Source organism: Alligator mississippiensis, chromosome 2 (assembly GCF_030867095.1).
Source record: "Alligator mississippiensis isolate rAllMis1 chromosome 2, rAllMis1, whole genome shotgun sequence".
Classification (NCBI taxonomy): domain Eukaryota; kingdom Metazoa; phylum Chordata; order Crocodylia; family Alligatoridae; genus Alligator; species Alligator mississippiensis.
The window spans coordinates 2,033,854-2,048,758 of NC_081825.1; the positions used below are offsets into that span (position 1 = coordinate 2,033,854).

Sequence of the window (14,905 nt, forward strand, 5' to 3'; positions counted from 1 at the left end):
AATAACAGGTGTAAATTAGTTGAGGGTGTATTTAGGTTAGATATTAGGAAGAAATTTTTCACAGTAAGGGTGGCCAGTATCTGGAATGGGCTCCCAAGAGAGATGGTGCTATCGCCTAGCTTGGAGGTCTTCAAGAGGAGGCTAGATAGTCACCTGGCTTGGGTCATCTGACCTCGGTCCTCTTTCCTGCCAGGGGCAGGGGGTCGGACACGATGATCCATTCTGATCCCTTCCGACTCTACAATCTATGACTCTCTGGCTCAGATTGCAATTCGTGGTAGTACCCAGTGATTGCAGACCGGGCTGTGGGGCCGGGAGAAGCTGGCCCAGGAGACAATGATGGTGCAACACTTGTGCCTGCAGCTCCGGGAGGTGTTTGAGGACGTGGCTGTGTATTTCACACGGAACGAGTGGGAGCTGCTGGACGATGAAGACAAGGTGCTTTACCGGGACCAGGTGGTGAAGAATTACCAAGCCCTCGTTTCCCTGGGTAAAGCTCTGGGCCTTGCTTCCCCCTGGAGATATGTGAGCTCTGCAGTTTTGTAGTCACCTCCCTGTTTCAGTGGTCTCATCCTCATGAACTTTTGGCTGTAGGTTTAAATCCCCTTCCTCCACACTGCTCTGTCATTGATCAGGCCTCTCTCACATTTCAGACCGAGATCTCCTTCATTTTTTCCATCCGCCTTCACCTGTGCCTTCCCTGTTCTTGTGACTCCTGGTTCTTCCATATGCAACAGTTTCTTGGCAACATGATCTCCCTTTGCCTTCTCAGCACGTTCACATCATCCCCAGGCCATTGTACACGAATGCACTAAGAGCTGTTCCTTGGGGGAGGATTCTGATTTCCTCCATCTGAGCTAGCGAGTCCTCTGCAGACGATCCTTGCATGCTCCATGCTGTGCTATCTAGGTCCCTTTTCTCCTGTCGTTATGACCTGGCAGAAGTTAATAGAAAGTTTTATCAGCCTTTGCTGCTACAACAGGAAGAGGCATTTCCTCAACTGCTGCTCTAGCAACATGTGTACACGAGATGTAAGCCAGGTTTGTCTGCCAAGGGGTCTCTGGAAGCTCTCGTGCACATCCCTTCCTAACATCTTCATCTCTGTAGGTCAGAGTTTCCCAAGCTCCCTCTGCCCCTCTCAGAATTTTTCTTGTGCTCTTCCTAAAATCCCTCTGCTGATCGGATGCCCATTGTTGTGAGAACAAGAAGTGGGCTAGTTGCAGGACCTAGTGAGAACCAGTTTTCATTCCCAGAGGCTCTCTAATACAGGGGCTTGTGCTGGCTTGTGTGCAGGGTTGCAGTACTGAGCTTTTTTTTACTAGGTCAGTTTGCTTTTCTGATGCTTTCTTTCCCCCGCCTTTCCCCCAGAGGATTTCCTTAAGGAAGTGTTTCTATGTTTGGTGTAGCTTAGCAAAGATCATTTAGACCATTTCTATATTATGGCCTTTGATGTGCTGTTAAATGTGTCTCTTTCTGCCTTCTTTTCGCCATATCCACAGCTCCTAGGAACTTGGTGTTCAACCCGGCAGTACTTACCAATTTGCACACTCATCACCCCTTTTGGGACGATCCTCCCAATGGACAGGATGATAGCTATTTTGCAGCTACAATTATTTCCTGTCCCTGGTGATGATGAATTGATTATTCTCTCTCCCAGAAAAAAATGTGATTGTCGCCTACGTGTCAGGTATGCTTTTCCCTGCCCTAAATCCCCTCACTAAGCTCATTTTCACTTCTTTTCCTGGCATTACTCTGATAAGATAAATATTATGCATCCATAGGTGTGTCCAATATCACTTTCTCTTGGTACCTTGAAATCAGTGAAAGCTTTGTTTTTGCTCCTTAGTACATCATGGGTCAATGCATCTCTACACCTGTCCCTGGTGACTCTGTCAGTTTAAATGCCCATCCTTCCTTGTCCATGAAGCCCCTAGCAGACATCTTGGGTTCCCTGGATGCATTCCCGAATGCCAGTTGTATTCTGCATCCCGTACCCAGTCACAAATGCTCTTTAACCACTGCCCAAACAGGCTATCGAGGTCCCACACCTGACTTAATCTGCAGCATCCAGCAAGGACGGGTGGATCTTTGGACCTGTGCTGATGAGGACTGTGGGGAAATGTCAAGATGGGAGGACCTGGTGCCAGGTGAGTTGTGGTTGTCCCTCGCCCCCCAGACTGCTGTCAGTAAAGCTCCATGGCCTGAGTGCCAGCGGGACCTGGGAAGTGTAGGCCTGCCCTGTGCTGCCATTGGTGTGTGCTGGCCTCAGACACAGTATATTACGCTGTAATGCAGGGACAGGCAATTATTTAGGCTGGAGGGCTGGGTAAGCAGTTTTGTTGAGTTGTCCAGGGCTGCAAGGGTGGCCCCATCCCTTCATTGCCATCTTGGAACCAATTGTCCTGTCCTAACCTCTGACCTTTGCCACCAGAAGTCCCTCCCCTTGTCCCCAAATGTACTGCTTTTGGAAAGGGGATTAGACATCTTGGAACGGGAAAAAACCAAAAGCCAATTGTATACTAAAAATCAAACATCCATAATATCTTTTAATTTTATTTAAAAATATATTTTTGCTCTGATTTGTGAGTGTCTGTGCTGTGTATCTATAGGAGTGAGTGTGTAATAACTCAGAAAGAAGTCTTACTTTTGTATATTGTGGGGGGCGGGGTGTGGAAGACTATTAGAGGTGCATCCATATATCAGTCTGATATTGGATCAGCACTGATATAAAGAATACTGAGGGTATTGGAAATCGGCCTGATGTGGCCAATAATTTGGTGGATTAATGCCTGTGTGTACGGGATTTGTGTGGGGCTGTGTGGTGCGTGGAGGGAGATGGGAGGTGGGGGGGTGTGTGTGGTGTGTGCATGTAGCGGTGAACGGGGCTTGCCACAGAGGCTTGCGGGTGTGAGTGTAGGGGAGGGTGTGGGGTTTATGGGGTGTCTGATTGCGTGGGGGATGGTGTGGTTGTGAGGTTTGTGTTGGAGGCTTGAAGGTATGTGGGGTGTGCATGGGAGTCCCTTTTCCCTCCCCTGCTCCGCAACAGCCCAGAGCCTGTATATCTGTGGCTTGTTCCCCGCCACAGCCAACAGCACACAGCCCGCGCATGGCCCACGCCTGCTCCTCCCGTACGTGGGACTTTCAACTGACATGGGCATGCAGCATGGCTGGGACAGCTCCTTCTCGCTGCCACCGCCGCTGTCCCCAGCTCCACAGTAACAGCGGGGGCCACTGCTTGCAGCCCCAACCCCGTCCGCCCTGTGCCAGCTCCGGACTCGCCCCTACAGGCTGAGCAGCAGCACCCGGGCAAAAACTTGTTCATTGCGGGGGGAAAAACAGGCCCTCCCATTTGCTGCTGCCAGGTACTGTTTGGTGCGGCTCCCCATGCCATGCTGGGTTTCCCTGTGACATGGTCACCACCGACTCTGGGGTGCCCTGCGACTGCTCTGTGCTGCCACTGCTGCCCTGCCAGGCAGCTTGGAGGTGAGGGTGATGTGGTAGAGACTCAGGGCAGCTCAGCTCAGGACGCTTTTGCTCCATCCTGAGCAGCAGTTTCTCTCCCACACTGTTACTGTTTAGCCAGACAGGTGTAGCTGAAGCTGCTGTGGAGAGCACGAAATCAGGGCTGCGTGCACTGGTACCTGCCACTGCAGCCCAGCTTGCAGCCAGAAGGAACTGCCACTGCCCAGACAGCCTAGGAAGCCAACCTAGCTGCGGAGCCATGCAGCCCCACTGCATGCCCGGCAGGCAGCAGGATGCAGAACAGCTGGGGAATGCCTCAGCCAGGCGGGACCAAGGAACTCTGCGTGCTGCCAAAGCCCCTCCATGGGTTGGATGTGGGCTGCCGGACGTATTTTGCCCACCCGACTGTAATGTTGTTCCTACTCTCTGAAACTGAAGAAGGTGGAAACAAGCAACTCTTCCCTTCTTCTTCTTCTAATGACACGTTAGGGCACAGGCAGGTTTGCTGTCTTGATTGTCGTCCCAGATCTAATTTCCGTGGGCGGCCACGATCTCAAGTTGCCATCTTCACTCAGCAAATTAAGTGTTCATTCCCCAGGCCAAGATAGCCATATCTGTGTAACACCCTCTGCCAGGGTATGATGGGATTTGTAGTCCCCCATTGAAATGAGCATGGTATACAGAGGGTTTGTGTAGCCATTCCTGTTGGTCAAGAAAGAAGCTGCGGCTGTCCCTGGCTTCTTCTGGTCAAGTTGACTTGGAGCCCAGGAAACGTTTCATCCTGGTCTCAGGCTGCAATTAATGGCTCCGTGGCACGGGTAGGATTCCTAACATTTCAGGTTGTGTGGGGAAGTGAATTACCCATGTTTTGCATCAGAATTGTCCCCTCCCCATTTCCTCTCTGGGGTCTTGAATGTCAGGAAGCCTGAGACTCAGCGCAGAGACCTGGTTCAAGGTCCTAACGAGGCCTTAGGCCCTTTGAAGATGCCTGTGACATGGAGGTCATCTGGGACCGGTCAACAGAGGAAAGCTCCATGGGTGCATTCCCTGCATAAGAGATTTCCCTGGAAGCAGGCAGGAAGCACAGCCCTGCTCCTCTCCCCAGAACAGACCGCCACAGCTCTACATCCTCCCCTCAACCTCAGCGCATTAGAGCATGAAGCTATTCAGGAACTGCCCGAAAGTACATCCCACATGTGCTTGTCCCAGCAGGGCCTGAAGTGATGGTATGGACAGCAGGGCCAGAAACTCTTGAGAGTCGGGCTCTGAACTGGACTGAGTAGGGAACATTAGCCCAGCACAGGGACCTGGCCCTTCCTCACCCCAGCACTTCAGGTTTTGGCAGGAAGACCTCGTTTTCTTGAAGGAACACAAGTGCCAAGGTCCAGGCCTGCTCTGAGGCTCATCCAAGGAGAAGGAATAGCGGTGTGTGCTCTCTGCCAGCAGCATAGGGACAAATGTAGAGTGTCTCTTCCCCATGCAGGAGGTGCCTGGCTGCTGAGCAGAGCTGAGGAGCAGCCTCCTGTGGAAGAGTCTGCAGACATGGAGCCAGCACAGAGTGCCCCAGGGAGTTTGGGTGAGATGGACTCCCTGAGACCTGAGAAGGAGCGATGCTACGAGAGTCAGGGGAGGCCCCAAAAGCAGAAGCAGAAGAAGGTAGCCATGAGCCAGGTACCATCTCTAGTTGGGCATGAGGGTGGAGAAGGCCAGAACCTAGAAAGAGCCCGGGTGCAGGCAAGAAGTTGTGCAGTTGAGAGACCTAAAGAGCCACTGGAAAGATGCACTGCATGCAAGCAAAGGCAGTGGAGAGGACCTCAGAGGGAAGCAGGAGCTCACTGCCAGGCATGGGCAGAGCTCAGCCCTAGCTGAAGGTCAGGAAAACCTTTAAGTGCTCATCACTGCTGGCTCTTCACAAGATAAGGTAGACTGGGGAGAAGTCCCATGTATGCACTAAGTGTGGGAAGAGCTTCACCTGCCTCTGCCCTGGTTTCTCACCGCTAGACCCATTCTGGAGAAAGACTCTACAGCTTCACCAAATTGGGGAAGAGGTTTGTTTGCCCCACAGACTGGTCAAGCACCTAGATGTGCAGAGGGGGAAGTGTCAGACACAGCTGTGGCACAAGTGGCAAGACCTTCACTGCTTTTTTCTCCTTGTCCCAGGACCGGTGCATCCCCCGAGGGAGGATCACTCACCACTGCACTGAGTGCCGGAAGAATTTCACCTGCTTGCAAGACCTGTCCCAGCATGAGTGTGTGCAGCAGCACTGCACCAAGTGTGGGAAGAGATTCAGGCAGCTGTACAACTTGGTGAGTCACTGGTGCATTCACACAAGAGAGAAGCCACATCAGTGTTCAGAGTGTGGTAAGACCTTCGCTCACTCCTCCAGGCTGGCTCAGCGCCACCGTATCCACACAGTGGAGAAGCCCCATCAGTGCTCAGAGTGTGGGAAGAGCTTCACTCTCTCCTCCATCCTGGCTAGGCACCAGTGTATCCAATGAAGGGTGAAGACAACCTCGCTACAACTGAGCACCTCTGGGTGCCAGCTGTCCCTCCTGCCCTCCGTCCCTCCATGCTATTCTCTAGAGCAGCTTCCTTGGTAATCAAGCCCAACAATTTAATGCGATCCCCCTGTGGTGGATCTCTACATCCTCTCAAGACCTATGAAATGTGATAATAGAGGGAAAGGAGCTGCAGGCTGTGACATGTCCTGCCCCTTGTGTGGAAGGGTGGGGAAAGAATGAAGGCATCCTCTGGGTGAAATGCAGAGTGTTGTAATCTCCCTTTTGGGAATACTGAGGTTTCCCTCCTTGTGCAAAAGCCATTTGACTCCATGCGTGTCCTTTAGGAGCTACTCCACAAGGTTCATTACCCATCCTGCAGAAAAGGCCCTGGTGGTTAAAGTGGGCAGTAAGCTGACTATGAGCCAGCAGTGTACTCTTGTTGCCAAGAAGGCTAATGGCATACCCCAGTATGGACATTTATAGGAGTGTTGCTAGTAGCTCAAGGGAAGTGACTCTTCCCCTCTATTCGGCAGTGGAGAGGGCACGTGTGGAGTTGTGTGTCCAGTTGTGGGCCCCGACTACAGAAAGGATGTGGATGCAGTGGAGAGTGCAGCAGAGGGCAGAAAAAGTGGTGAGAGGGCTTGGGAACATAACTTATGAGGAGAGGCTGTGGGAAATGGACTTATTTCAGAGTATCATAGTATCATAGTAGCTAAGGTCAGGAGGAACCTGAACAGATCATCTCGCCTGACCCCCTGCCACAGGCAGGAATGAATGCTGGGTTCACAAGACCCCAGAAAGGTGATCGTCCAACCTCCTCTTGAATTTGCCCAAGGTAGGGGCGAGGACTACTTCCCTGGGAAGTTGGTTCCAGATTTTGGCCACCCTAACTGTAAAATATTGCCTTCTGATCTCCAACCTAAATCTATTCTCCATCTTATAACCTTTGTTCCTCGTCACCCCAGGAGGTGCTGGGGAAAAAAGGGCTCTGCCTGTTTGCTGTTGATTCCCCACAATGAGCTTGTAGGCAGCCACCAGGTCCCCCCTCAGCCTCCTCTTGCTGAGGCTGAACAGGTTCAGGTCCTTCAGTCTCTCCTCATAAGGCCTGTCCAGCTGCCCTCTCACCAAGTGGGTGGCCCTTCTCTGAACCCTCTCCAGGCTGGACACATCCCTTTTCAAGTGCAGCACCCAGTACTGGATGCAGTAGTCTTACTGCAGCCTGACCAAAGTCACATAGAGGGGGAGCATCACCTCTCTGGACTGGCTTGTGATGCACCTTTGGATGCATGACAAGGTCTGGCTGGCCTTGCTGGCTGCATTCTGGCATTGGTGGCTCATGTTCATCTTGGAGTCAATAATGACTCCAAGATCCCTTGCCACCTTTGTGCTTTTAAGAAGCGTGCAGTTTGTTCAGATGAAGGATGAGATGCTATCAGTGCCTTGGTGGGGTGGGGTGCCGGGGCAGGGCTGGGGATGGTGGTCTTTGGGGGTGGATGAGGGGCACCAGCAGAGCTAGGGGCGGCTGCAGGGGGCTTTTAATGTTAACAATGGAATTTGGGGGTTTTTAACATGAATTTGTATTTTTTTTTTTTATCAGAGAAAACCAGGATCCCTGCTGAAGTCGTTCTGAGGTGGGCGGGAACCTGCTCCCTTTGTCTCACGTTTCCCACTCTTGCCAGCCAGGTGACCAGGTCTCTCACCTGTCTATCACTCTAGTTGCTAACCAACCCTCTAGCCTCCATGTGAGACCTCAGGTATCAGGGAGGGGAGTTAACCCCCTATTGTCTTAGAAAGGACCCCATGACTGGGAGAGGGGCTGGAGCCCCAGGGATGCATTTCCAATTGATTGGGTTGTAGCCAACTTAAGCTAGTCTCCACTGGATGCCATAGTGAGGTCATAAGGTGTATATAAGTTAAACTGCCCAGGAGGGTGGCGGCCATGACAAGGACTCTCAGAGAAGCTGGACCATCTGAAACACACTGTCTCTTTTGAAACTCACGGTCACTGAACTGCCTGCTTCCAGAGGGAATCTCCCCCTGCCTCTGGATGATGCCTGTGAGTAAGCTACTTGAGATCCATCTAGATACATAGCTTACAGTACTGCACATGCTTAATCAGTGGCTATCCCAGCCACATTTTGCTGTAAGGCTGTTCTTCAATACTTCTCTATCCTGAAACCCTACCCCAAGCCTTCCCTTTGTAACCTTCTTCACTGTTCTCAAGTGTGGTGAACTCCTTGGGAAAGGCATGCTTTGGTGCCCTTTGGTCTGGCTGACTAAGAGAGGCTACTCTTTGAGGTTTTGACTAACAGAAGCACCCCCAGGTTCTTGCAGTCAGTCAAGCACCCTCAAGGTCTATAGGGCCTTGAGGGTGCTTATAGCACCCAGGGGGAGGGGAGTACAAGGGCAGAGGAAGCTGTGGACCACCAAACCATGTGGCACCCACAAGGACAGCCCAGCCTGAAGAAGGAGAACATTGGGAACCTGAAAGCCATGGGGAGGCCAGCACTACAGAACAGGTAAGAAACAAGAAGGTAAGAAACAATGGACCCCATGGGACTGGGAGCGGGGGGGCAGCAAAGGCACCAGTCGCAGGGCTCAAGTGCCTATATACTAATGCTAGGAGCATGGGGAACAAGCAGTATGAACTAGCGCTCCTGCTTGCACTAAACACATATGACTTAGTGGGGATAACGGAGACCTGGTGGGATTCATCCCATGACTGGGCGGTACATATTGAGGGCTATAGATTGTATAGAAAGGACAGGTCGGGGAAGAAAGGGGGGGGGGGGTTGCACTTTATGTCAGTGAGCAGTATACATCAACCCTCATCAAAAAAGAAACCGAGGTTGAGGAAGTAGAAGGATTGTGGGTTAGGCTACATGGGGGGCAAGGAGAAAGGGATTTGGTGGTAGGGGTCTGCTACAGACCCCCACACCAAGGGGAAGAAATAGATGCAGGGCTCCTGAGGCAACTCTCAGAGACCATAAAAGCTAAAGAGGCGGTAGTCATGGGGGACCTAAACTACCTGGACATCTGCTGGGAGACGCAGACAGCAAGGTCCCATCGCTCACGCAGGTTTCTAACCTGTGTACAGGACCTCCACCTGACACAGGAGGTGCATGGTCCGACTAGGGGGAATGCCATACTGGATCTGGTATTGGTGACGGGAGATGACATGATAGGGGACCTCCAGATCGGTAGCCATTTGGGAGACAGTGATCACCTTATATTAGAATTCAACATAAGATGGCGAGTGGGTAAGGTAACTAGTAGGGTGAAAGTGCTAGACTTTAGGAAAGCTGATCTCAATGCACTCAGGCGATTAGTCAAGGAAGCACTGCAGAGTAGGAGTTTTGATGGGATGGGTGCCCAAAAAGGGTGGCTGTGCCTAAAGGAAACGATCCTTCGGGCACAAAGCATGATGATCCCCGAGCGAGGCAAAAGAGGGAAAGGGGCCAGGAGGCTTCCATGGCTGACCAGAGAAATCCAGGGCAGCCTAAGGGCCAAAAGGGGAGCACATAAAAAGTGGAAACAGGGTGAGATCACTAAAGATGAATATACCTCCTCTGCTCGTGCTTGTAGGGAGGCAGTTAGGCGGGCCAAAGCTACCATGGAGCTGAGGATGGCAACCCAAGTAAAGGACAACAAGAAATTGTTTTTTAGATATGTTGGGAGTAAAAGGAAGGCCCAGGGAGGAATAGGACTGCTGCTAAATGGGCAGAAACAATTGGTGACAGACAGGGGGGACAAGGCTGAACTCCTCAACGAGTTCTTTGCCTCAGTGTTCCTAAGCGACGGACACGACAAGTCTCTCACTGGGGTTGTAGAGAGGCAGCAGCAAGGCCCCAGACTTCCATACGTAGATCCTGAGGTGGTGCAGAGTCACTTGGAAGAACTGGATGCCTTTAAGTCGGCAGGCCCGGATGGGCTCCATCCGAGGGTGCTGAAGGCACTGGCCGACATCATTGCAGAGCCACTGGCGGGAATATTCAAACGCTCGTGGCACACAGGCCAAATCCCAGAAGACTGGAAAAGGGCTAACGTGGTCCCCATTTTCAAAAAGGGGAGGAAGGAGGACCCGGGCAATTATAGGCCGGTCAGTCTCACCTCCATCCTTGGTAAAGTCTTTGAAAAAATTATCAAGGCTCACATTTGTGAGAGCCCGGCAGGGCAAATCATGTTGAGGGGAAACCAGCATGGGTTTGTGGCGGGCAGATGGTGCCTGACCAACCTAGTCTCTTTCTATGACCAGGTTACGAAACGCCTGGACACAGGAGGAGGGGTGGATGTCGTATACTTAGACTTCAGGAAGGCCTTCGATACGGTATCCCACCCCATACTGGTGAACAAATTAAGAGGCTGTGATGTGGATGACTGCACTGTCCGGTGGGTGGCAAATTGGCTAGAGGGTCGCACCCAAAGTGTCGTGGTAGATGGGTCGGTCTCGACCTGGAAGGGTGTGGGCAGTGGGGTCCCTCAGGGCTCGGTCCTTGGACCGATACTCTTTAATGTCTTCATCAGCGACTTGGACAAGGGAGTCAAATGTACTCTGTCCAAGTTTGCAGACGACACAAAGCTATGGGGAGAAGTGGACATGCCAGAGGGCAGGGAACAGCTGCAGGCAGACCTGGATAGGTTGCACAAGTGGGCAGAAAACAACAGGATGCAGTTCAAGAAGGAGAAATGCAAAGTGCTGCACCTAGGGAGGAAAAATGTCCAGCACACCTACAGCCTAGGGAATGACCTGCTGGGTGGCACAGAGGTGGAAAGGGATCTTGGAGTCCTAGTGGACTCCAAGATGAACATGAGCCGGCAGTGTGACGAAGCCATCAGAAAAGCCAATGGCACTTTATCGTGCATCAGCAGATGCATGACGAATAGGTCCAAGGAGGTGATACTTCCCCTCTATAGGGCGTTGGTTAGACCGCAGTTGGAGTACTGCGTGCAATTCTGGGCGCCACACTTCAAGAAGGATGCGGATAACCTGGAGAGGGTACAGAGAAGGGCCACTCGTATGGTCAAGGGCCTGCAGACCAAGCCCTACGAGGAGAAACTAGAGAAACTGGACCTTTTCAGCCTCCGCAAGAGAAGGTTGAGAGGTGACCTTGTGGCTGCCTTTAAGTTCATCACGGTGGTACAGAAGGGAATTGGTGAGGATTTATTCACCAAGGCGCCCCCGGGGGTTACAAGAAACAATGGCCACAAGCTAGCAGAGAGCAGATTCAGATTGGACATTAGGAAGAACTTCTTCACAGTTCGAGTGGCCAAGGTCTGGAACGGGCTCCCAAGGGAGGTGGTGCTCTCCCCTACCCTGGGGGTCTTCAAGAGGAGGTTAGACGAGTATCTAGCTGGGGTCATCTAGACCCAGCACTCTTTCCTGCCTATGCAGGGGGTCGGACTCGATGATCTATTGAGGTCTCTTCCGACCCTAACATCTATGAATCTATGTGAGGGAGACTGCGATGGGGGAAGGTCATCTGAGGGAAACATGCATGTGTCATGCACACGCCTCTGTTGGGTTCTGTGTGGATCTCTGCACCGGTGTGTGTGTGTGGGTCTGTGTGCCTGTGTATGGGCCTGTGGGTCTGTGTGTGTGTGCCTGTGTCTGTGTGTGTGGGAGTGGGAGTCTGTGCATGTGCCTGAACCTGTGCCTGTGCCTATGCCTGTGCCTGGGTGGGGGTCTGTGTGCTGGTCTGTGTGCTGGTCTGTGAGTCTGTGTGCCTGTCTGTGGGACTGGGTGCGTGTGTGGGTTTGTGTGCTTGTCTGTGTCTGTGGGTGTGTAGGTCTGTGCCTGTGTGGGTCTGCATGCTTGCCTGTGTCTGTGGGTCTGGGTGTCTGTGCCTGTGTAGAGTGCATGCACTTGTGTGTGCATAGCAGGGATGGGGTGCAGGGAGAAGAGGTGGCATGTGCCCCCGCAGCCTCTCCTGCGAGCACTACGAGGGGAAGGGCCCCTTTCCCCCCTGCAGCCCAGCCCCCATGAGGGGAACGGCCTCCAATATTGTGCTTGCCCAGGGCCCCAGTGCACCTTCATCCACCTCTGGAGGGGAGGGGAGGGGAGGGGTGGGGAGGCAGGTGGCCACGAGGCGGGGGAGGGCAGGACAGGGGAGCAGGGTGGTGTGGGGTTGGCTCCGAGCTGTGGGGAAGGGGAGGTGGCGCAGGGCCAGAGGTGGGGCTCTGTTCCCGCCTGTCCCCCCCCGCCCCCATCATTCTTGATGGGCAATTTGCAGTCTGTCTGTCTGTCCATAACACTTTGGAGGCAACTGCACATGTGTGCTTTTAAACTTGGCATGCTTCTGCGTCACAGCAGGGAGACAAAAATGACGGCAAGTTTAAAACCGTGGCTTTTGCAGTTGCTTCTCTGCAGCCAGGAGGGGCCCCTGCTCCAAATGGGGCTGTGGGGGCAGGCTGGGGCTGGGCTGGCTGGGAGTGCAGTGCAGCTCTGCATGGCGGGGGGGAGGGCCAGGAGCACCATGCTGTGTGCACAGGAAGGCAGGCAGCAGCACTGGGTGGGGGGGCACAGCCCTCCAACATTCACCTTAGCTCCCGCAGCTGCCCCTCCCAGCACCGTCATCTGCATGAGGGGGAGCACTGAGCACCTGGCCTGAGCCGGCCCAGCCCATGCACGTGTGCGGCTGCAGGGACACAACTGGGGCACAGCTCCCTGCTGGGCAGGGCAATGGGCCAGGGAGCTGTGGGCAGCTGGCTGGGGGGAAGAGCTGCCTCAGCATGATCGAAAGTGGGGGAGGGGGAAGGGCCCTGGGAGGGAAAGTTGTGTGTGTGTGCATGTGAGTGTGAGTGTGTGTGTACATCTCTCTGCATGTGTACTTATCTGTATGCACGTGTGCATCTGTGTGCACGCATTTCTGTGTCTGTGTGCACATCAGGACATCTGTATGCATCTGTTTCTGTGTGTGCACCTCCTTGTGTGCATGTGTGCATCTCTGTTCATGGCAGGGAGAGTGTTTGTGTCTGTGTCCATGTGCAGGGTGAGTGAATAGAATACACGCCTGTGTGCATGCATGTGTGCATGCATGTGTGTGCATGCGTCTGCTTATGGTAGGAGGGAGCGTGTGTTTGTGTCTGTGTGTCCACGTGCAGTGTGAGTAGAGTGTGTGCCCATCTGCGTGTGTGCATGTGTGTGCGTGTATGTGTGTGCATGTGTCAGTGCATGTGTGAGTATGCATGCATGTGTCTGTTTTCATGGTAGGAGGGAGAGTGCGTTTCTCTCTGTGTGTCCATATGCAGAGAGCAGGTGAGTAGAGTGTGCACCTGTCTGCACATGTGTGTGTGCGTATGTGTGCATGCATGTGTGTGTTCCTGGCAGGGAGAGTATGTTTGTGTCTGTGTGTCCAGGTGCAGATAGAGAGTGAGTGTAGTAAATGCCCGTCTGTGTGCATGCCTTTGAGCGTGTGCCCATGCGTGTGTATGTTGGGCCACAGCGGGACAGGAGGGACAGGGATCAGGGAGAAAGGGGGGGGGGGGCATGTCCCCTCCATTCCAGCCCGGCAGCATCCCGCCAGCTTCCCCCGCCAGCACCAGGAGGGTAGGGGCCCTGCCCGCCCTGCAGCCCAGCTCCCATGGGGGGAGAGGGCCTCCAATTCTGTGCTTGCCCAGGGCCCTAGTACCCCTTCATCTGCTGCTGGGTGCGGGCCGGACACAGAGTGTGTGTGGCGGGGGGGGGGGAGGATGCACACCACCGAGCGGCCAAGATGCCAAGCGGCAGCAGCGTGGGACGATGGGGGGGCAGCGACAGCAGCCACCATGTGCAAGCTTCCCCTCCTGCCCCCTTCCTAGGAGGCAGAGGTGGCGCAGGATGGCGTTGTTCTCTTCCCCCCCACCCCCTGCCATTCTTGACGTGCACTTGGCTAGTGCCAGAAATAAGAAGAGGGTCTTGCCCTGCCCCGGCTCCTACTTGGCCCAGTCCCACAGGGAGCCGTGTGACTGGAGCCGTGCAAATGGGTGCGCTTCTGGGCCCGGCACCCGAACTACAGCAGGAGTTTGCACAGGAGGGCACGAGGCTCCAGGCACTGAGCTGTAGCCAAGGGTCGTAGTAGCCGGATTAATACAAGGACCATGGTGGGTGGGACACCCCCTGCACTAGGACTCCCCTGCTCTGACACCCAAAGGGAGCCTGCGGTCCCTGCCCCACGCAGGCAAGACCCTGGGCCCCGGTCTCTGCTCAGATGGAGCCCCTGGCTCCATGCGGATGCTGCCTAGCAAGCCTGCGGGCAGCTGGGTCTGGGGGCACTGGTACTCCCCTCGCGGGAGTCTGAGGGAGTCTGGGGAGTCTGCGGGAGTCTGGGTCTGGGGGCACTGGTACTCCCCTCCAATGGTGGAGGCCCTGCATGGCCAGACCAGGGGAATCCAGGCAACGCTCTGGCGGCTGCGCTCCATCAGGCTCTGCACCCCACGGCTCGTGAGGGGCTGCCACAACCAAACTGCCACCAAGTCCAGCCTGGGCTTGCCTGGACCACCAGCCCCAAGGGGCGCAGCCGCCTGCCTGGAGCCCATGTCCGCGACGTGATGGAGAGCACCCCCCACTCATCCATCCGGCCACCGTCCCGTGCTTCTCGGCCGCAGGGGCACGAGTGACCACAGGGCTCCGGGGCACACAGGTTTCCCTCGATTCCCCCCGGTCGCAGCACACGGGCTCCGGACACACAGCTGCGTCGGCGACCCCGCGGCTGATGGCTGGGAAGGGCCGTGGGGACACGCGCTGTGGGACGGGGCAGGGGAGCCGGGGCCGGGGGTGTCCAGCCCTTTTCCAGCTGCCCCCGCCCGGCGGCAAAGGGTTAACGCGCGAGGCACCCCTTCTCCCCGGGGGATCAGCTGTGGGCGTGACGGGAGAGGGTGACGTTATGTGACGTCACGTGGGAAGCGGCCGAGGAGGCGGGGTCGGGGGTTGCGCTCAGTTCCCAGGAGCCCGCGCGGCGGGGGG

At 54.5% G+C, this 14,905-nt stretch overlaps 1 protein-coding gene across 2 annotated transcripts; it reads left to right on the top strand.

Moving 5' to 3' along the window:
• The first annotated feature begins 403 nt into the window (after positions 1–403).
• On the top strand, positions 404–7,701 carry LOC109283525 (zinc finger protein ZFMSA12A). 2 transcript variants are annotated; one of them, XM_059721399.1, is made up of 6 exons: positions 424–490; positions 1,500–1,687; positions 2,031–2,147; positions 4,946–5,133; positions 5,623–5,769; positions 7,562–7,701. In XM_059721399.1, exons 3-6 carry the CDS (start codon positions 2,120–2,122, stop codon positions 7,592–7,594), a joined length of 396 nt encoding a protein of 131 aa, XP_059577382.1. In that variant the 5' UTR covers positions 424–490; positions 1,500–1,687; positions 2,031–2,119; the 3' UTR covers positions 7,595–7,701. The 2 variants fall into 2 exon arrangements, with proteins under 2 accessions (XP_059577383.1, XP_059577382.1); XM_059721400.1 differs by lacking the exon at positions 1,500–1,687 and having other exon boundaries at positions 404–438.
• The last annotated feature ends 7,204 nt before the right edge of the window (positions 7,702–14,905 follow it).